The sequence below is a fragment of the Archocentrus centrarchus genome, chromosome 21 (genome assembly GCF_007364275.1).
Source record: "Archocentrus centrarchus isolate MPI-CPG fArcCen1 chromosome 21, fArcCen1, whole genome shotgun sequence".
In the NCBI taxonomy this organism is placed as follows: Eukaryota; Metazoa; Chordata; class Actinopteri; order Cichliformes; family Cichlidae; genus Archocentrus; species Archocentrus centrarchus.
This window is the reverse complement of record NC_044366.1, coordinates 1375001-1397949: the sequence shown is the minus strand read 5'-3', so window position 1 is coordinate 1397949 and position 22949 is coordinate 1375001. Positions and strand designations below refer to the sequence as shown.

The 22949-nt window shown below is 45.7% G+C and overlaps 1 protein-coding gene and 1 pseudogene across 1 annotated transcript; one reads left to right on the top strand and one right to left on the bottom strand.

The window, feature by feature from the left end:
- Positions 1-47: 47 nt before the first annotated feature.
- Positions 48-4006, bottom strand: LOC115801043 (CD276 antigen-like). Its single transcript, XM_030758742.1, has 4 exons — positions 3729-4006; positions 3234-3608; positions 2534-2827; positions 48-1144 (listed from the first exon to the last, which is right to left on the bottom strand). Exons 1-4 carry the CDS (start codon positions 3733-3735, stop codon positions 1068-1070), a joined length of 753 nt encoding a protein of 250 aa, XP_030614602.1. The 5' UTR covers positions 3736-4006; the 3' UTR covers positions 48-1067.
- A 5982-nt stretch (positions 4007-9988) lies between these two features.
- The window catches only part of LOC115800602 (V-set domain-containing T-cell activation inhibitor 1-like), a 16819-nt pseudogene continuing 3858 nt past the window's right edge, over positions 9989-22949 (top strand).

Sequence of the window (22949 nt, the reverse complement as noted above, 5' to 3'; positions counted from 1 at the left end):
TTTCATTCTGATCTGATTTTTATCACATTTTTAGATACGCGGTCGTCACACTGCAGACAGCTGGTTTCATAGAATCTGATGATCACTGAAGTATTTAAACAGAGCTCAGGTTAAACATGCAGCAGGAACATTAACAGCTGCTACACTGGGTGCCTTTACTTTTCTGTATTTCACTCATAAAGGGACAAACCAGAGAGGAGCTCTGTGGACCAGATTTATCTGTACAGCAAATCTCCATCTGCAGGTTGATGATGTTTAAAGGAAAATATGTAAGATGAGAAACATATAAATAAATTAAAGAAGCATTTAATATGTGACATTAGCATTAAATAACACTCATAAAAACACATGAACACAATCACAGAAACACAGAGAGTTGGTTAAGATGATGAGTTCAGAGTTCCTCAGTGTGGTGGCTTTAATAACCCTCCTGCCCGTCCCGCCGTTCCCGGGGAACGCTCCGATGGCTGAGGGTGTTTTGGACTTGTGAGGATGCAGACTGTGGAAACTTTTATCCACCAGCAAAATATCTGCAGATGTGATCATGGTGTCTCAGTTTAACAAAAGTCCAGTTAATTCAAATGTTCCAGCAAAAATATGAAGGAGACGTTTTCTCTGTGCCCAGCTGAGACAGATGCTGCTGTGAGAGGGAAACGCTTCACTGATGTTTCAGCGTTCCTAAAATGTGCCAGGCTGAGTTTGCTGGGATATTTCTCCCTGCTAACAGCTGGATCTGCAGCTCCGTCTGCAGACTTCAGTCAACAAATTCATGTTTTCAGCTCAAAACAGTGAAGCTTGTTTCACTCGGTGACCTTCCTGAGTTTAGATGGAGACATTTTCACAAACTCAAGTTTGTTTTTAAGTTAAAACAATGAGATTAAAGTAAAAAGAAAGCAGCAGCGTCCTGCCGCCCACGACTCCCTGAAACCCACACCAGCACCAACCAACAAACTCTGAGCATCTTTCAAGACCACATGAAGAGCTAAATATCTACAAGCCAAGAAAAATAAATTACAGAGTATTTACATAAAAATAATATTTACACATATCAGCCACAGTGCTGTGAGTCACAGCCGCTGCAGAGCTGTTAGAAGAGCCACAGCAGCTGCTATCAGACCTCCAGGTGAGCTCCTCACTGCTGCACCTGCAGACAGACACACAGACAGATATGGTTTTAACAAAAGCACATCCATCCATGTAGTGTGACAGTATGTGAATGTTAGAATAATGCACTGTATGGATGTGTGTGTGACTGGGTTAATGAGGTTTGGAGTGAGTAAGTGTCAGTCCAGTTAGCATTTAGATGGTTGTATTAAATAAATCTGTCATCCTGGGTGTCAGTGACTGACAGTTACTGATATTTCCTCCACGAGCGTCTCTTCTTCGTTTAAAGGTCGTGTTTGTAAATGAGAGCTGTTCTCAAACACATTACCTGGTAAAATAAAGGTTTAAAAAAGCTGCACTCTGCTGCGTGTCCAGCAGGTGTCAGCAGCAGCACATCAGAGCCCTCAGAGCAGCTCGGTGTTTGTGCTTTCACAGGCCTGACGGAGTTTAGTGTGACTTTATTCTGTCGTTACTCAGTGAGACAGCAGTGTTCGTCCTCTTCAGCAGCACAAAGCCTTCAGTTCTGCTGCTTTACACCAGCCTGATACTGAGCAGAGTTTCCATCTCTGCAGATCTGACGATCACAGAGCTGTATGTATTCATTTAAGCATTAATATGGATTTCTGCTGTTTAACCCTTTGGCTGGGTTACAGCTCACTTACCTTGCATGCACAGGCAGAAATGAGTGTGCTATAAATGTTAAACCCACCGTCTGTACTTTCCCCATTAAAGAGCTTTTCTGTCTTCATTAGACTGATTCATGTGCATGTGTGTGTGAACAGGGCTAGTTTAGAAATGATGGTGCCCTGAGTCAGAACAGAATCAGCTTCGAAACCTGACGCCTCGTTTTCCAGTAATAACCTACAGGTGGAGGTAACACTGGTGAGTAAATGTGACTGCTCGTAAATGAGGCTTAAATTAGTCTGAGAGTGACTTTCTGTTTCAGGCTCTGAAACATCTGCTGAACCTTCTGCACAGCAACACAGAGACGAGTGAGTGATACAGATACACCAGAATATGAATAATAACATGCAGAAAGCTTCTGAGTGAACACTGAAGGAGCCTTTTATGTTTATATTGTCTAATAATTCAAATCTGTTAAAAATGTGTTATTTTTTCTTGTTTAGAGGTGGGAATAAGTGTGAGTGACAGTTTGCAGTTTATCACATTCAGTTTCCAAACATCAACATGGAGCGAAGAAAAACAAACTGAAACACTTTATTTTAATGAAAATTCATATTTGCTCTCCTTTCTGATCGTGTCAGGTGGTTTTGGTCGCACCACCTGAGAATTTTTTGGGAAGATAAAAATTCACTAAAACACTTTGATTTAAAAAAAAAATCAGACTCGTTCCTGATTCAAAAATTTGCTTTTCCATACACACTCGCCTCTTTAAAGGACTCCAAACCTTTCACCAGGTTGAACGTACCTTTGTTGAAGGTGTGGGTGGCGTTCACAGTCCGGTTTAAGGTGGGGTTGTGGCTCAGGCAGCTCACGGCCTCGGGAGCACCGGCCGGGATGCGCAGGGTGCTGTGGGAGCTGAAGAGCCGACTGTGGGAATTCTGCAGCATTGTAGTGTGGACGCTCCTCGACTCCACCGACTGATGGGAGGTGTTGTGGCGGAGGAGCCACTGTATCTCAGGGGCAGGAAATCCTCCTTGGATGGAGCACGCTGCACTCATTGTTTCTGTGTCCACTTCTAGCGTAGGCGTGTGGTAAGGCACTGAGGACAGAGGGGAACAGGAAGTCATTTCCTGCATTTAAGGAAAAACAGGCGCTGCTGATTTGTTTGTTTCAGCCGAGATGGGAAATTAATACTCTTCTCATATACAAGCACTGAATATGCAGCTTCACCCTGCTAGCTCCATTTAGCATAAAGGTGGAAACAGCTTGCTAAATGCTAGCAATAACAATAGCATGAAGCTAACAATAGCTATGGCAGAGACATGTGTTTGCTGACTTCATCATGTCCAGTTTCCAAAGTGGAAAATGCTGATGATGAACTGTAATCTGTGCTGACTATAGGTGCTTATTTTTTAATTCTGATGAGGTCATCGGTTGCTAGCCAACCCTGTAAGACAGAATGACTTCTTTCCTGTTTTTGGGAAGGAAACTGAAGCTTTCCTCACCGGCTACATGTAGAGTGGTCTGACACATCTGTGTGTTCTCCAGGTGGTATCGCATCGTCCCGCTGCCGTCCAACACTGCTGCAAATGCCCACAAAGTTCTGCCATTATCATCCAGCGTCAGGTTTTTAATGACGATGGAGATGTTCCCTGTAATTATGTCCTGAGGGAAGGCCGAGACTCGTTGCAGATAGACGTCACTCACGTGGTCAGTGATTGTTCTTCCTTCATAGAAAGAATATAGAACAGAATTCTGGTCATCCTGCCAATAGAAGCGGAGAGTCCCCCTCTGCGCCACATTTTTATCCACGCTGCAGCGGAGGATCGCTGAGTCGCCTGCCGTGGTGTTAACATCACGCGCACGTGTTGTATCCCACACTGAAAGTGTGAAAAAAGTAAAAACTGTTAATGATTAATGCTTCCTGTGGCACTCCAACACCAAACACTTTAAAACTAATTTTAGCTCCAGAGCAGCCAAATTAAATGGAGAAAACTTACCTATCATCAGACTGAAAAAAGGACCAATCGATTCAGCATGTTGTCAAAGAGCAGCGAGGAGAACGTGTGTGTGTGTGTGTGCCAGAGAGCATCAGGTGCAGCAGACTAACAACATTTCCTCGTTAAAGTGCTGACTCAGTTTTGAAATGAATGATAAACACTGATGGTTCCCAGCTGAAGCTGCGTGGCTCTGCATGGTGGACAGGAAGTGAGACATGGGCAGCGTGCCGGTAACAGCAGAGTAAGAATCGGTCTGCTCAGAGGAGGAGACCAACGCCGAGGGACGGGAAATCAAAGAACGCTCACATGATGTTTTTCTGCTACTCCGCTTTCCTCCTTCTGGCAGGCAAAGGCTGACTTCCTCAATTTTAAGAACCACAAGAACCACCTGGCACTAGTTACACATAAGAAATCAGTGTGATATGAAGTGTGCGCTCGAGCGTGATTCACGTTTTTGTAGATCCAGCGAGGAAACGTTTCCCAGAGAAGGCTCCATTTGCAGCCTGACATCAGGGTGAAAAAGCCGACTGAGACTCAAACATGGTGTCTCGTGGTTCCACAAAGAAAAAAAACTGTTCAGCACTCTCTTCATGAACGTCACAACTTCCTGTTGGTTCCTGTGTTGTCTTTAAGTGTCGGTCTCACCTCAGCTCCTCTAATCCCTCTGCTCAGTCTGCCTGTTGCTCTGACTGAGTCACACGGCTTTTCTCTGTCACCAACTGTACGCTCACCGCCCACTTTATTAGGTACACCTTGCTGGTACTGGGTTGGACCCCGTGTTGCCTTCAGAGCTGCTTTCATTCTTCATGGCTCAGATTCAACACGGTGCTGAAACATTCCTCAGAGATGTTGGTCCATGTGACATCACAGCATCACACAGATGCTGCAGATGTGACCTGAATCTCCCGTTCCACCACATACTGAAGGTTCTCTGTCGGACTGAGATCTGTGACTGTGGAGGCCGTCTGAGTGCAGTGACTCATCATCATGTTGAAGAAACCAACTGAGATGATCTTGTGACATGGCGTGTTATCCTGCTGCCATCAGAAGATGGAAGCACTAGTGTGGTCTTCTGCTGCTGCCCCACCTGCTTCACAGCTGAACATGTGGTGCATTCAGAGATGCTCTTCTGCATGACTTGGTTGTAAGGAGTGGTTATTTGAGTCCCTGTTATCTTCCGGTCAGGCTTGAAGCAGTCAGACCATGCTCCATTGACCTCTGACATCAACAAGGTATCTTCTCCCAGAGAGCTTCTGCTCACTGGATGCATCGAGCTCCACAGAACTGCACACAGAACAATAATCCGTCAGATATGCAACATCTTCCCTCTGCCAAGATCATAATCACATCATCACTACTGATGATAAGAATAAAGCCAAATAATACCTATATAGTATTTTATATAATATATAGAATATTTGGGTCTGGGAAGCATGAGGTCATTGGCAGGAGGGTTGAATCGCAGCAAGAAGATGATCCTGGGATAAATCTAAGAAAAAAGTGGTAGTTTTCATACGCGCTCATTTGTTCTGAGCAGCCATCTTTTCCACATTGTGATTGGAGCCTTTACATTTTACCCAGAATGCACTTTTTTGAAGTTTCACCAGTGAAATATCAGAACCAGATCAAACATGATCTGATGATTTGCTTTCTAAGTCCTCATGGAAAAATAACCACAGGATACCTATCTTACTGGGATATTCTCATCATTCTTCATTTCTCTGACTCTCCAAGTGGAACCATACAAAAGATCAAACCCTTCTGGCACAGGTCTCACCATCCACCTGTCAGTCAAAGAGGCAACGCCCCTAATAATGCAAACTTTATTTAAAAAGGGGAATTATGAATCTCCTCACGTACAACTGTTATGAAGGAGGAAATTGTCCACAGAAGCAGCTACTGTATCAGGCTGTAAAAATGTTGATTTCTGCTGGAAAGCTTAACAGCTCCCTGGTTGTGTTTTTGCTTGTTTGCTTTGCTGCTTGTTTTGAGTGTGTTAATGTGTGAATGCATTTGTGCTGATGAGAGTAGGCTCGCATACACCCATAACAAAATCTGGATCATTGGAAACAGGTACAAACTAAAGTTACAAGTGAGTTTCATCAAGGACACGACATCCCAGAGACAATAGCCAGACCGCCGGGGTCTCCAGGACTTGTTCTGACCAACGCCAGAGTAGTCGTCCATAAAACAACCGAATTGGAATTATCGCAGGCGGAGAACAATCAGAGACTGCTGCATAATTTTCATTACAGAATCCTGGCTGCATTCACTCATACCGGATGCTACGGTCCAGCTAACGGGACGTACCCTGCATCGCCATGACAGGAATGCTAACTCCGGCAAGAGGACAGGTGGGGGTTCGTGCACACACAATGACTAGTGCACAAGCAGCAATGATAGCCAAACTCACTGTTGCCTGGAATTAGAGACCGTTTCAGTTGTGTGCAGACCATTTTACCTACCCAGAGAAATCACTGTGGTAGTTATAACCGCAGTATATATCCATATGCTAACAGATGCTAACATTAGCATAGCCCTGTCACTCCTGCATGACATCATTATTGAGCTGATGAAGGCTCAGCCAAACAGTTGCTTCATTGTTGCAGGAGACTTTAATAAAGCCTGCCTCAAATTTGTGCTCTCCAGGCTAGTACAGTATGTTACATTTCCCACCAGAGGCAGCAGCACATTAGATAAGGTATACTGCAACCCGAAGCAAGCATATAAGGCTGTCCCCCTCCCCCACCTAGACATGTCCAACCATCTCTCCCTGCTCCTTGTCCCCACTTGCACATCCCTCAGAAAGAAAACCAAACCTGTAATAAAGATTGTAAAATATATGGCCAGTGGGGGGCACTCAACCAACTGCAGGACTGCTTTCAGCAAACAAAGTGGCTATATTAGATCATATGGAGCTACAGGAGCACACAGAGGTAGTCTTGGACCACATCAAGCACTGTACAGACTCTGTCAGTGTAGACCAAAGAATCCATCTCAGTCCCAACCAAAGATCTTGGATGCCCTCGGAGGTGAAGGCACTTCTGAGGGCCAGGAGTCTCACCTGGAAGCCAAAGAATCACGGCGGGTGTGGCAAGAGACCAGCACCTGACAAACTACAAAGGCATCTTGCAGCTGCCGCTGACACCTAGCTAACATCCATCCATCCATTCATTCTCTCCCGCTATCCGGGAGCGGGTTGCGGGGGCAGGAGCCTAAGCAAAGAAGCCCAGGCTTCCCTCTCCCCAGCCACCTCCGCCAGCTCATCCGGAGGGACCCCAAGGTGTTCCCAGGCCAGCCGAGAGATTATAATCCCTCCAGTGTGTCCGGGTCTACACGGGGCCTCCTCCCGGGGGACATGCCCGGAAACACCTCACCCAAGAGGCGGCAGGAGGCATCCTAATAAGATGCCCGAGCCACCTCAACTGGCTCCTTTGATGTGGAGGAGCAGCGGCTTTACTCTGAGCCCCTCCCAGATGGCCGCACTCCTCACCTTATCTCTAAGGGAGAGGCCAGCCACCCTTCGAAGGAAACTCATTTCCTGCCGCTTGTATTCGCGATCTTATTCTTTCGGTCACTACCCAAAGCTCGTGACATAGGTGAGGGTAGGAAAGTAGATCGACTGGTAATTGAGAGCTTCGCTTTTACCCTAAGCTCTCTCTTCACCACGACATACCGTGCAGCCGTCCGCATCACTGCAGAAGCAGCCCCGATCCGTCTGTCGATCTCCCGCTCCCTTCTTCGATCACTCGTGAACAAGACCACAAGATACTTGAACTCTTCCACTTGGGGCAAGAACTCGTTCCTGAGCCGGAGAGGGCACTCCACTTGAGGACCATGGCCTCAGACTTGGAGGCGCTGATTCTCATGCCGGCCGCTTCACACTCGGCTGCGAACCGTTCCACTGTGAGCTGGAGGCCACCCCCTGATGAAGCCAACAAGACCGCATCCTCTGCAAAGAGCAGAGCTGAGACTCTGAGGCCATGAAGGAGGAAGCCTTCCGCCACCTGGCTACGCCTAGAAATTCTGTCCAGAAAAATTATGAACAGAATCGGTGACAAAGGGCAGCCCTGATGGAGTCCAACACCCACAGGAAACGAATCCGACTTATTACTGGCTATACGAACCAAGCTCTCACTGCGGTTGTACAAAGACTGAATGCCCGCAACAATGGGCCAGACACCCATACTCCCGCAGGACCTCCCAAAGGACACCCGAGGGACACGGTCGAATGCCTTCCCCAAGTCCACAAAGCACATGTAGACTGGTTGGGCAAACTCCCACGCACACTCGAATATCCTTGAGAGGATAAAGAGCTGGTCCAGCGTTCCGCGACCAGGACGAAAAACCACATTGTTCCTCCTGGATCTGAGGTTCAACTAACGGACGGACCCTCCTTTCCAGCACCCTGGCATAGACCTTACCAGGGAGGCTGAGGAGTGTGATCCCCGAAAGTTGGAGCCCACCTGTAGGCCCACCACCCGCAGGAGGTGTCGTAGGGGTCGGGTGCAGTGGTGTCGGGTGGTGGCCGAGGGCGGAGGCCCTGGCGGACCGATCTCGGGCTATCGAAACACAGCTAACAGAAGAACTTAATTAATTCTTCACCCGTTTAGAGGTAACCCAGACCTACCACTCCAGAGGTGTCCCACCAAACCACCAGTCATCCCACTTTCACCCTGCGGGAACACCAGGTGAGGTGTGCATTGAAGGGCAATACTTCGGCGGAAAGCTGCCAGACCATACGGAGTCCTGGGCATAGTGCTTCATGTGTGTGCAGGCGAGCTAACAGGGGTCCTGACTGTGATCTTCAACACCTCCCTGTCACTGGCTCAGGTTCTGTCATGTCTAAAGGCAACCACCATCATCCCAGTGCCAAAAGAACCGTCTCTCAAGCCTCAGCGACTACAGACTTGATGCCTGTGGTCATGAAGTGCTTTGAAAAGACTCGTCCTCCACGCACATCAAAGCCGCTTACCTGGAGTCCCATGACTAACACCAGTTTGCCTACAGACCAAACTGGTCCACAGAAGAACCAGTTTGGTTCAGACCGTTCGGACTAAAGAGCCACTGCTCACACATTTGGGACACCAATCTAAGATACGTGGATGTAAAGTTATGTTTCAAGTAAACGAGCAACACTACACTCAATAATGTACTAAAGTTAGTGATGTGTCCTTCTGTCGAGTAATCGAGGGAGATGTTAGTTGAGGCTCATGTTGATGACATATGTGGCGACATTCGAACCTTGTGAGCTGGCTGTACCACATTACTGATTTAGGAAACAAATTTGTGGTTTTTGGGACTATTGCGTGCTTGTTTGTCTATTGAAGCTGTATTTTTTTGGTGATGGAAACAGCAAGAATGAGGAGATTTTCTCCTGTGGGAACATTTTGAGTTGCTCTCTCCTAATAAGGTATGAGCACCATATATTAATGAATGTAACAACCTGTCACATTGTACCTGGGTGAACCAAACACGGAAGATTGGAGAACCCTCTAGATTATTGGGAAGGAAGAAAATGTACATCCCACCTTATATAACCTGCTGTTGCTTTTCTCAGTACCCCAGCTTCATCTGGGAAAGGGTATGCTGCTTATTAATAATAATATTAATAAGCAGGCGAAATCATCTAGAAAGAAACCACCTGAAACGCGAAAAGCAAACCGCGAAGTAGTGAGGGATTACTGTAATCAAAGCCACGCTGATTCAGTAAAACATGCTGTCAGAAAGCTGTTACCATGGAAACATGGTGAACTTGACTCATTTTGGCAGAATTGTTTCCAGATACATTCAGGAGCATCACCATGTTTGTGGTTCCAGCTCGAGCCTCCAAGCCTGCACAGTGATAAACGTGACCCTGACCCCGAGCACAGTTTGGGTCCCATCAGGTAATCGTTGTGGACAGCTTTCACTAATATCTGAACAAAACTCCAGGCAGCTCGCTGTTAAGCAACCTCATCGTGGAAGCGGCTGTAATCTGGACCGTGTTTGCTGGCAGTAATGAGTGTGTCCAGTTTATTGTGTGCTATAGGTTTCTATTTTTTGTCTTCGGATGATGTCATCTGTACCGTGCGTCATCTGTGTTTTCATTTACAGTCTGTCCACATCCCAAAAAACCACAACCTGCTTTTCAGACAAGCTTCGTTAAGGAGGAGGAGGACTGTGGGTATTCTCACAGAGCTGCATCGTCCTCAGCCTCAGGAACCTGAACACACATTCAGGACTCTTCACAGGAGAGATCACAGAATATTTCATTTTAAACTCCAAGAAGGGAGACTCACTCTTCAGGTAAGCTGAGGTTTTCCCTTCCTCTCATTATTTTCTTGCTGCTTTCATTATTGCTTGGCTGATCCACTTTGGGTTTTTTCTCATAAGAAGTAAATTTGAATTGATTTTCTCCCTAAGCATTCAGCTGTAAAACTCTGCACACACACACACACACACACACAACACTAAACATGACTTAATCAGTTAATAAATATCTTTTCTTTTCTCATTTCAAATAGTTTCTGAACTGTTGTGCTATGCTGGAGCCTCAAGTCTCTAGCTTCTCTCCCCTTGGAGCTCAAGGCTCTCATCGATGGCCTGCCTGTAGCCTGTTAACTGGCCACATCCACTGGACATCAGTAGTGTATTTTATGTGGCAGGCTAGACCCTCCCATTTGATTGACACCTCATTCAGTTAATCATGTAAACTGGCTATACTAAAATCACCTGAAAAAGCTACCTGATACCCTCGGTCTTATTGATGCTTGAAAACCCATTTCTTAACATGAATTGGCTGAATGAGGTGTCAATCAAAGTGGGGACGCTCTAGCCTGCCATATAAAAGGTACTAATGTGTCCCACAGACAGGATGTGGCCAGTTAAAAGGTTAATATCTGTCTGCTCTATAGAAATATCCAATTAAAAGCAAAGAGAGATATATATATATATATTAGGGGTGGGACTTTAACGCGTTAATTTCGATTAATTAATTATGGGGAAATTAACGAATTAAAATTTTAACGCATTTTAATCGCACTTTGCACCGTGGAACGTTTCTCAGTGCGCGAGTTTCCCGGCATACAGATTATATCGACGCACAATGTCCCAAATTAGTGGGCCGAATCCTGCGAAGGACCCGGCCCACGTCTTTCGCAGCCCACGAACACCACAAAGGCCGGAAGGGAGCGGCTAGCCTTCATATCAGCTGCCGTCACCTCTGCGTAGCTCATGTCGCCTAGCAACCGTGAGTGCGAAGCACAGCTGTGTAAAGCAGCTGTTAACGGAGAACCAACTTTTTCTCCTTTTTGTGGTTTAATTTTAAGTCTTTAATTTCAAATAAGCTGTTAAACAAGCATAACACATTTCAACATCAAGGAATACAAGCTGAGAGAATGATTAATTTCCAACTATAACAAGTGAGACATTATGTTGAATAAAACTATCCAGTTATGATGCTTAATTTTAATGTCAGGAGTTTGCTTATCACAGGAGCACTTCCACCCTTCATTGGTCTGTGTAGCAGACTGGTGGGAAAATAAACTAAATTTAGAAGTTAAGCTTATGTATATTGATTCATTCATCAACTAAACTTAAATTAATATTTCTCATGTCAAATATTGAAATGCGATTAAAATGCGATTAATTTCGATTAATTAATTACAAAGCTTGTAATTAATTCGATTAATTTATTTAATCGAGTCCCACCCCTAATATATATATATATATACTTTCACCCCTGCTGAAGCGTAAACGTAGAACATTATGTATTACACTGTGTTAGTGCTGAGAGCAGGAATGAGCCTTATATTATTTTTTGGTGATCTGCCTTTGAGCCTACGGTCAGTTTAAAAAAGTCTCCGTGAGGGAGGAGATACGCTGCTTCTTCTTCTACATTTTCTCTGGGGTGAAATGTGGAGCCTTAAATAAAAATGTGAGAATGAAGATAAAATAATTTATATAATAACACACACAGAGTCCATTTCGTAAAAATGACATTAAAGGTATTGTTTAGTGGTGAACCTACGCATGCGCCACAAATAGCTTCCTGTTCCTGGGTCATGAATTCCAGATTTTGTTCAGGAAAGCAGAAACCTTTACATGAAAATGAGATGCTTTTACTTGCTCGGTAGGTGTAATAACTACTGGAAGTGTAATATCACTTTTTGAACATAGCGACGTAGATCATCTTTGTTTTAGCCGACGGGCATCACACACGTTTGGACTACTGTACTTCGCTGTACATCGTCTCAGTAAATCAGACTGTGCATTCAAGGTTGCAGCTCCTAAACTGTGGAATACTCTACCATCTCACCTGAGATCTGTGGACTCTACTGAAGCAGCTCAAGACTCATTTATACAGGCTTGCTATTAACTCCTGGTTTGTGTGTGTTTTACTGTGTATCACTGTTTTGTGAATAGATAATCTTTATTACCATTCCACACAACATCAGTGATGCACTGCAGAATGAAATTACGATGCATGTTAGGTCGCAACATAAAACAGCTGGATAAACCATAAAATATAAACCATAAAATATGATAAAATAGAATAAAATAAAATATCATAAAACCAGGTCAAAAAAGAGGGATGTCCGTATAAATATAAGTACAACTTTTGCAATTTGTGCAGGAATGTATGAGAAATAGGATGTACAGTACAATCGAAGACAGGCAGATATAATAGTAATTTATAGTCTGATATTATTTGCAGTGTTCAAGAGTCTGATGGCTAATGGCTAGAAGGTGTCACGAAACCTCACTGTTCTACATGACAGGCTGTGCTATCTTCTGCCTTCCTGTCTGAGGCACAGCTGCTTTCATGCCACAGAGAGATGCTACTGGTAAGCTCGCTCTCAATGGTGCCCCTGTAAAAGGCAGTGAGGATCGATGGGCTAAGGCAGGGATCCTCAACTCCAGGCCTCAAGGTCCGGTGTCCTGCAGGTTTTAGATGTGTCTCTGCTTCAACACACCTGAGTCAAATATAGAAGTCATTAGCAGGACTCTGGAGAACCTGACTGCATACTGAGGAGGTAATTCAGCCATTTGATTCAGGTGTGTTGGATCAGGGACACATCTAAAACCTGCAGGACACCGGCCCTCGAGGCCTGGAGTTGAAGAGCCCTGGGCTAAGGTGTGCACTCCTTAGCCTGCGCAGGAAGTGCACACCTGTTTGGGCCTTTTTGACAGTGGAGTTGATGTGCAGAGACCAGGTGAGAGAGTCTGCCACGTGGACCCCAAGGAATTTGATGTGTGGAACAATCTCCACAGCAGTGTTCTTGATGTAGAGTGGGGTATGCACATACCGTTCTCCTCCTGAAGTCGATTGCCAGTTCTTTGGTTTTTCCACATTCAGAAACAAGTTGTTGTTGTTGCTGCACAGTCTACAAAAAGTTTTACTCCTCTCTTTAGTACTTCTCCTCACTTCCCGGGATGAGACCCACCACTGTTGTGTCGTCCGCATACTTAATAATGTAATCCTACCTCCGCCAAGGAGGTTATGTTTCGGTCGCGTTTGTTTGTTTGTCTGTCTGTCAGCAGGATTACTCCAAAAGTTATGAACGGATTTCGCTGAAATTTTGTGGAGTGGTTGGAAATGACAAGAGGAAGAAGTGATTAAATTTGGAGTGATCCGGATCACGATCTGGATCCAGGAATTTTTTTAAAGATTCTTCACTATTGCGGGATAACAGGCAGAGCCTTGCCCTTTAGAATGTAGCCTTATGGGAAATGTATTTAAGCCACAGGTTGTATGTTGTAGGCTGAGAGACACCGCCCACTTTTCTCTGCCCCATGTGTGTGTGTGTGTATTGTGGTTTATATTGTACTTGCACAGCAGTCGTAGGTCTCAAGTGTTAAAGCAGGGGACTGAGAACACATCCCTGAGGGGAGCCTGTGCTCAGCATTAGTGTGTCCAACCTGATATTACCCTCCCCGTATGAATTGGGGCCTGTCTGTTAAAAGTGCAGTATCCAGTTTGGCAGGGGAGTGGACATCCGAGTGGCCCAGTTTGTTAATCAGATGCTGTGGGATTGTAGTAAATGCGTTCTTCTTTTCCAGGTGTCTCAGGGTCAGATGGAGTGCAGTGGATAATGGATCTTCAGTTGAGTGGTTTGGGCGGTATGCAAATTGAAATGGATCAAGTGAAGGGGGAAGGCTGAGATGATGTGACCTTTTGAACCAGCTTTTCAAAGCACTTCATAATTATGGGTGTTAGTGCTAATGGGCGATAGTCATTCAGAGATGTTACTGTGGGTTTCTTAGGAACCAGGATGATTGCTGAGGTTTTGTAGCAAGATGGTACAACTGCTTGACGCAGGGAGATGTTGAATATGTCTGTCAGGACATGCATCAGTTGTTCTGCACACTCCCTCAGGACACGGCCTGGGATCTGGTCAGGACCAGCAGCTTTTCTTGGATCGATCCCCCTTAGGGTCCGGAGAACTTCAGCTGGGTCAAGACAAAGTACCTTTTCCTCGTGATGTGGAGTGGCCTTCACCGCAGGCGTGTAGTTAAGGGCCTCAAACCGTCCAGAATAGTTATTGAGTTGGTTCTGGAAGTCAAAGTTTGCCTCACAGGAATGGGAAGTGGTCTTGAAGTCAGTGACAGATTTAATTCCCTGCCACAGTCTCCTGCTGTTCCTGTGGTCCTGAAAGTGATCCTGAATTTTGTGAGCATAGTTCCTTTTAGCCAGTCTGACTGTTTTATTCAGCCTGGCTCTTGCTGTCCTGAGGGCAGTTGTATCTTCACATTTGAAGGCGGAGTCTCTCGATCTCAGAAGGGCTCGCACCTCCGTAGTCATCCACGGTTTCTCATTTCCCCTTACTATGATGCGTTTTACTGCACTATTTTTATATCTGCATCAGGAGGAACGTAAACAGCAATGATGAAAATGACTGAGAATTCCCATGGGAGGTAGAAGAGGCGACATTTAACTGACAGAACCTCAATATCGGGTAAACAATGTGAGAAGGTTGTTTTTGTGTCCTTGCACCATCTATTATTGCTGTAGATGCATAAACCCCCCACCTCGTGTCTTACCACTGAGAGCGGCTCTCCGATCAGCCTGGTGTCGTTAGTCCTGCAATGTTAATAGCGTCCTCCAAAACTGTGTCGTTCAGCCAAGTGTCAGGGAAGACTAAAGCGCAGCAGTCTCTCACCTCTCTTTTTGATGCAATGTCCAGCCTGACGTAATCCAGTTTGTTCTCAGGTGAGCAGGTATTTGAAGGGAGCGGCGTTCTGCAAGGGTTAGCTTTAGCCCTAGCGTTAGCCTCGCCACAAGCGCCCCACTTCTGTTTCTGCATACACCGCCGCCTCCGTCTCGTCTGGAAGCGTGCAGCACTGGTTACAGTTGCCAGCTCAAAACAGGCCTCAACCCGTGTAGACCAAGGGCTTCCAGTAAATCTGTGGTGTCTGACTTTATAAAGTCCATTTTGGTTCAGTGTCTACTTGCAGAAGCCTGTGCTGATCATACATCCTGTTTTCTCTGCTGATCCAGTTAAAAATTGTTTATCGCTGTTATTGTCGTGAGCTCAGGCAGCTGCTGCCGACACGGGCGCTGCCATTCTGCTTTTAATTGTTGTGATTTTATCTAGAAAGGTGCTATATAAATACATTTTACTTTACTTACTTACTTTACTTTACAATATCTGCAGTCATCATCAGTGTCTTCATTCAGCTCAAGTGGATAAACTGTCCTAAACTCTAAAACACAGTGATGCTGGGAGCAGTGATGCTGGGAAGAAACCCAGGGTTGGTGGCATCCAGGAAAAGTGCCTTTACTTACGGGTTTGCAGGTTCAGAGAGGTTTGATGAGTCCAAACACAAGAAAGGAAAGAGATTTACAGCTGATGGGGAGGAGTTCTGTCATGATATTTTCAGGACACTGGTGGAGGAAGGTGAAGATGTGGGATGGAATGAAAGCAGAACTTATATCTTGTGCCCACTAGAGAAAAATCAGAGAGCAATGAACATAAAATTTTATCGCGCAGAAAGAAAAACACTCATGTAGTAGATGATTGGGGAGCAGAGGAAGTTGGTTCCTTTCTTGTTGATATGCCTGAGACTACAGGAGGCAAAAATGCTAAAGTGAAATTAGAAATCAGGTTTGGCTCCACAGAGATAACAGCCACAGGCACAGACTTGGTGTCTGGGTCAGTAAACTCTGTCAGGATTGACTTCATGACTAAAAACTGAAGATGTTGAGGAACATGCAGCAGCTTCCTGCTGTTTCCTCCACAGAAGGATTGAACCTGATCAGCTAGAATAATGTTTAAAGGTGCTCTGAAGAGGCACGTAGAGTTAAGACTTATTTCATACTTTAATTTTGGTTCATCTGAAACTTTAAGAGCATTTTAAATATCCATTTGTGTTAACTAAAGACCCTTTATTTGGGTTAGAAGTGGTGTGTGTGTGTGTGTGCGTGTGTGTGTGTGTGTGTGTGTGTGTGTGTGTGGTGTGCGTGTGTGTGTGCGCGCGTGTGTGTGTGTGTGTGTGTGTGTGTGGTGTGTGTGTGTGTGTGTTTGTGTGTGTGTGTGGTGGTGTCATAGATGGTGAGGGCCTTTCTGTGTGGACTCCATGTTCATGCCTGCTAGGTTAGCGTTTGGTTCTGAGTTGGATGCAGATGTTCTGCAGATGTTCTACAGGTGTTTTGCTTGAACTTTTCTCCGAGTGAGGAAAAAAAAATTCACACTTTGTATAATCTGACTGAATTAAAGCTTGAAGTGAACTGCTGATATTAATTTAATATTTAAGGTGTGCTGATTGATTCAGGACACAAACACATGCACTGAGAGACAGTAAGAAGACATTCCACCTTAAAAGCTGCAGTTACCTGCCAGCTTCCTGTACTCAGTACAGTGAATTCAGCATTATTTATACGTACTAGGAGAGGGGAAACACATTATCAGTTAAATAGAATAGAATAGAATAGAATGCCTTTATTGTCATTATACAGGATGTACAATGAGATTGGAGGGCCACTCCTGTTCAGTGCCATGTAACAGAAAATCAAACTCTCTAAAATAAAATATTATGAATATATAATCTAGTATGATCAATATAATCAAGAGATATACAGAAAAACAATGTGTAAAGTATACAAAAAATAGCATGTATAAAAATATATACATACATTGGTGCGTCTGTACATTGTAAGAAAAGTAAATATGTGTATACATATAATAGAAGATGATGAATATTGCACTTGGTAAATGAATATTGCACTAGTGAATGAATACTGGATATTACACAATATAGGAATGTTAGATATTGTTCAGTATGAATGATATAATATTGCACAGTTACAGTGGGTGAGTGTGTGAGTTCAGGGTGGTGATTGCTCTGGCGAAGAAACTGTTCTTGAGTCTGTTTGTTCTGGCTTTGATGCACCTGTAGCGCCTGCCAGAGGGCAGCAGGTCAAACAGGTCAAAGCCAGGGTGTGAGCTGTCCTTGATGATGTTCCTGGCTCTGCTGATGCAGCGGGAGGTGTAGATGTCCATCAGGGAGGGGAGAGGGCAGCCAACGATTCTTTGTGCTGTCTTGACTACCCTCTGAAGCCTGACCCTGTCTGCCTCAGTGCAGCTGCCGTACCATACTGTGATACAGTACGTCAGCAGGCTCTCAATGGATGAGCGGTAGAAGGTCAGCAGCAGGTTTGAGTCCAAGTTGTTCTTCCTGAGGACCCTCAGGAAGTGAAGTCGCTGCTGAGCCTTCTTGATAACAGCTGTGATGTTATCTGACCAAGAGAGATCAGCAGAGATGAGGACACCGAGAAACCTGAAGGTGTTGACCCTCTCCACATGCTCGCCGTTGATGTAGAGGGGAGCTGGGTCAGTCCTGTGCTTCCTGAAGTCGATGATGATCTCTTTGGTTTTCATGGTGTTCAGTACCAGGTTGTTCTCTGAACACCAGGCTGTCAACTTCAGGACCTCCTCTCTGTAAGCTGCCTCATCTCCCTTCGAGATGAGTCCGACCACTGTGGTGTCGTCAGCAAATTTGACGATGAGGTTGTTATTGTGGGCTGGACTGCAGTCATGGGTGTAGAGGCAGTACAGGAGGGGGCTCAGCACACAGCCCTGTGGGGAGCCAGTGCTCAGTGTGCGGGTGGAGGAGAGATGGGGGCCAAGTCTCACAGTCTGGGGCCGGTTGGTTAAGAAGTCCTTGATCCAGGAACATGTGAGAGGGGGGAGGCCCAGGGTGTGCAGTTTGATGGTGAGAATGTCCGGGATGATTGTGTTGAACGCTGAGCTGTAATCCACAAAGAGCATGCGAGCGTAGCTCTGCTGCTGCTCCAAGTGGCTCAACACAGAGTGGAGATCTACAGCGATGGCGTCCTCTGTGGATCTGTTTGCTCGATATGCAAACTGATGGGTGTCGAAAGTGGGGGGTAGGTGGTCTTTGATGTTCTGGAGAACCAGCCTCTCAAAGCACTTCATGATTACCGGTGTGAGGGCCACAGGGCGGTAATCATTTAGGCTGGTGACAGATGACCTTTTGGGCACGGGGATGATTGTGGCTGTTTTTAGGCAGGGGGGGATGACTGCTTGGGCCAGGGAGCGGTTGAAAATCCTGGTGAGAATCAGGGTGAGCTGGTGGGCACACGCTCTGATCACCTTGCCAGGTACTCCGTCTGGTCCGGTAGCCTTCCTGGGGTTCACTGCCAGGAGCACGCGCCGTACCTCATGCTCCTGGACAGTGAGTGGGGTGCAGCCTGGTGGGGGGGGGCAGGACTGGAGCAGATGGGTGGTCCTGAGGCATCTCAAAGCGAGCAAAGAAACAGTTAAGTTCCTCTGCTAGTGCCACACTCAGGTCTCCTGCAGTCACATCACAGCCTCTGAAGTTTGTGATGTTCTGAATGCCCTGCCACACCTCCCGTGTGTTATTGCTGGACAGATGGGACTCTATTCTCCTCCTGTAGTCCGTTTTGGCTTTTTTAATTCCTCTTTTCAGGTCAGCTCGAGCAGCACTGTACAGAGCTCTGTCGCCTGACCTGAAGGCAGCATCACGGGTTTTGAGGAGTGAACGGACCTGGCTGTTCATCCAGGGTTTCTGGTTAGGGAAAACCTGGATGTTCTTGCTGACAGTCACATTTCCGATACAGAACTTAATGTAGTCCAGTACCGTCCCTGTGAATGTTTCTAGGTCCTCGTGTTCGAATAAGTCCCAGTCTGTGTATGCAAAGCAGTCCTGTAGGTCGGAGAGTGCGTTTTCAGGCCAGGTTGTAATGGTTTTTACAGTAGGCCTGGCTCTCCGTCTGAGGGGGGTGTATGCTGGGGTGAGCAGCAGGGAAAGATGGTCGGACTGGCCGAGGTGGGGGCGGGGTTTGGCTCTGTAAGCGTGCTTAATGTTGGAGTAAACATGGTCAAGAGTGTTCTCCCCTCTTGTAGAACATTTGACATGTTGGTGGAATTTTGGGAGTACAGTCTTTAAGTTGGCCTTGTTAAAGTCTCCCGCGATAATAAGAACACCGTCGGGGTGGACCCGCTGCTGTTCCTTAATGGCGTTCAGCAGGAGAGAGAGCGCCCATGCTAAGTTAGCATCGGGAGCTATATACACAGCTGTGACGATCACTACTGTTAGCTCTCTGGGTAGAAAAAAGGGTACAGTACAGACATGTACTCGAGGTCTGGGGAACAATGTTTGTCTATGATTGTTCCGTTGTTACACCAGTCCTCATGCACGTAAATACAGAGACCCCCTCCCCTGCTCTTACCGGAGTCCTTGGTCCGATCTCCGCGTAGCAGAGTGCGGCCTGCTAGCTGCACGCTAGCATCGGGAATGTGGGGGTTTAGCCAGGTCTCGGTGATAATCATTACACAGCAGTCACGAACATAGCGATTTACAGCCAGCTCTAACTCTAGGTTGTCCGTTTTATTTACCATTGACCTGGCGTTGGAGAGATACAGGCTCAGCAGAGGAGGCCTGTGTGGTTGGCATTTCAGCTTCAACATAGAGCCGGACCTGCAGCCCCGCTTCTGCTCCTCTCCCTCCGCCGTCGGCGGCGCCTTCCAGACCCGATAACAATCCACGGAGCCCCCGGTGGTCTCGCTATGTTGTCTGGGATGTTATGAGTGTAGTGAAAATCACTCGATACTGATATCTTGTGCCGGTAGCCAATGTCCACAAGATCCTGGCGTGTGTAGCAGTTGTTTGCAGAGACAAATGCACCAAAACTAACAAATATGAAATACAAAAAGTACAAAAAAGAGCACCGAAAGGAAGAGCCGTGAGCCGCTGCGTCTGTGCGTGCCGCCATCTTGACTTGTAAAGACATTCCTGTTACATTCCTGTCCATTTTAGCAGCTGGTTAGTTACACTAAAACAACTCATTGGCTGATGGTGTCTGAATCGTGTTACCATGTTCTTCAGTTCAGAAAGTGGCAGCACAGAATTCCAGTCACCAGATTCCGAGCTGTGACATCAGGAATCTGCTGCTTGGTTTCAGCTGGATGTTTTCTCTCCTGCAGGTCTATTGGTGGTTTTCTCTGTACCAGTTTCGTTGGAAACAAATGGAACCAGAGGAGCTCCGCTCGTCCTTCAGTGCCATCATGACCTCAGAGAAAAGGTCGCTCTTGAGCAAACCTCTATATACTGGCAAAGCGATTCTGGTGTTGTTCTCCATGTTTTTGCCAAAGGAAAAGAAGAACTTCAACAACAAAGTCTGTCATTTAAAAACAGGACCGCAATCTTCCGTGATCAGCTGCCTGCTGGAAACTTCTCCCTCCTCATCAATCCACTGATGCTGAAAGACGATCAGCTCAGCGTTGAAGTTGCCTACATACCAGAGAGCAGGACGCTCTGCAGAACCACAGTTCATGTGGCAGGTACAGTTGTTAAAGTCCTGCACTTGTTTCCTCACTGAGGTGTTGAATGATGGGTAAAAGTAGTGATTTCATCCATTCTGCTAATGAGTCATGCAGAGAGATTTATTTCATTGTTAATTTGTACAGCAATGATTCCTAATTAGCTGAACTTATAAATGTATCAATGTGAAATATCTCTGACACAGTGAGTTTTGAGGTGCCCGACATCAAGGTCAACACAAAGGATATGACGGCTGTGTGCAGAACAAAGGGGGGCTTTCCTAAACCGGAGCTGTCCTGGATCTCCACGGACCATCAGCTGGAACCACCTGATGTTCAGACTCCTGAGATCCATGAGGACGAAGCATCGACGGTTTGAGGAGAGTGAGCTGCAGGGTTTACAACCCGACTTCCAACGAGACTCTGAGTCTCGCTAAAGACATTCCTGCAGGTATACTCATTTAAAATTTGACTTTCAAATATATTTAATATTCATATCAACGTCCTTTAAACATGGTTTAATAACACAGAGCACTGCTAGTGGAAAATAAAGTCGTTCACAATAACAGACTTACTAAGCCACGGCAAACTGCAGTTTATGAGTTCATAATTATATTAACACTGATCCAGTGTTAATTTCATTGATGAAATATTTTCATCATATTTTTCGTCAACGACCCTTTTTTTCATGACAAAAACGAGACGATAACTAAATAAAAACTACCTAAAATGATAAAAACAATTTTGTCAACGAATGAAAACGAGACTAAAATGCTTGGCAGGGACGACATCCAATCAGAACTGATTTAATTTTGTGACAGGGCGGGACAAGTTAGTAAAACATCCAATCAAACGCACATCCAACAAACTTCCTCCATCCAACCTCACCATTCAGGAGAAGAAGGCCATCACAGCCCTAAGCAAGGATCAAAACATCACCATACTGCCCGCCGACAAGGGGAGGTGCACGGTTGTGCTGAATTCATCGGATTACCACAACAAAATTACTACACTCCTCAGTGACAACAATACGTATGAGGTCTTGAGACGTGATCCCACAAGCAACTACAAGAAAAAAGTTGTTTGCTGCCTGCAACAACTTGAAAAGGAAAACGCCATTGACCGCCCCACTTACTACCGCCTGTACCCTGGAGAAGCCACTCCATGCATTTATGGACTCCCAAAGATCCACAAAGAAGGAGTCCCACTTCGACCCATTATCAGCAGTATAAACTCGGTCACCTACAACATTTCCAAACACCTCGCCACCATCTTATCACCGCTTGTTGGCATCACACCCCACCACATTGAAAACTCTACAGATTTTACTAACAAGGTCCAGAATCTTGTACTGGATCCAGATGAAACCATGGTGTCCTTTGATGTGGTTTCACTTTTCACTTGCATACCCACAACTGAGGCAGTGGAGACCGGCAGAAGACGACTACAGGAAGACGATTCCTTACTGAACAGAACCCGCTTCACCCCAGATCAGATTTGTGCACTTTTAGATCTCTGCCTTACCACAACATATTTTAAATACAATGATGGATTCTACAGACAGAAGCATGGATGTGCCATGGGCTCCCCAGTGTCCCATTGTAGCCAACCTTTACATGGAGGAAGTGGAAAGTAAAGCTCTTGGTTCTTTCAAAGGGAGGCACCTAGCCACTGGTACAGATATGTAGATGACACCTGGGTCAAAATCAAAACCCAAGAAGTAGAAGCCTTCACTCATCACATAACTCAGTGGATAAATACATACGTTTTACCAGGGAGGACACCAGAGATAACAAGTTACCATTCCTGGACTGTGCGGTGCTTATCGAGGAAGATGGAAGCCTCAGCATTGAAGTTTACCGGAAGCCCACACACACAGACCAGTATCTCCTCTTTGCTCCCACCCCCCTCTGGAACACAAACTTGGGGTGATCAGGACCCTACAACACCGTGCGGAAAGTGTTCCCTCTAAGGCAGAAGGGAAGCATAAGGAACACACACACATTAAGAAAGCCCTCAAAACATGCGGTTACCCCAACTGGGCCTTCATCAAATCAGCTAAGATGCACAGGAATGAAGGCCAAACACAAACTACAGAGAATAGGAAGGACAAGAGGAACAACATTGTCATCCCATATGTGTCAGGCTTGTCAGAGACACTCAGAAGAATTTTCTCCAAGCATGACATCTCAGTATACTTCAAACCAAGTCACACCCTAAGACAAAAACTGGTTCATCCCAAGGACAAACCCGCCAAACACAAGATCAGCGATGTAGTGTATGCTGTTCAGTGCAGTGAAGAGTGCTCGGACCTCTACATTGGTGAAACCAAACAGCCTCTTCACAAACGAATGGCACAACATAGAAGAGCCACCTCGACAGGACAAGATTCAGCAGTACATCTGCATCTGAAGGAAAAAGGGCACTCTTTTGA

What these genes read in the sequence shown, in the direction of transcription:
- LOC115801043 (XM_030758742.1), bottom strand. An exon ending in GACCACTCTACATGTAGCCG is followed by an intron (nt 2,828 to 3,233) that starts GTGAGGAAAGCT and finishes CTCTGTCCTCAG; the next exon opens with TGCCTTACCACACGCCTACG. An exon ending in CACCCACACCTTCAACAAAG is followed by an intron (nt 1,145 to 2,533) that starts GTACGTTCAACC and finishes GTCTGTCTGCAG; the next exon opens with GTGCAGCAGTGAGGAGCTCA.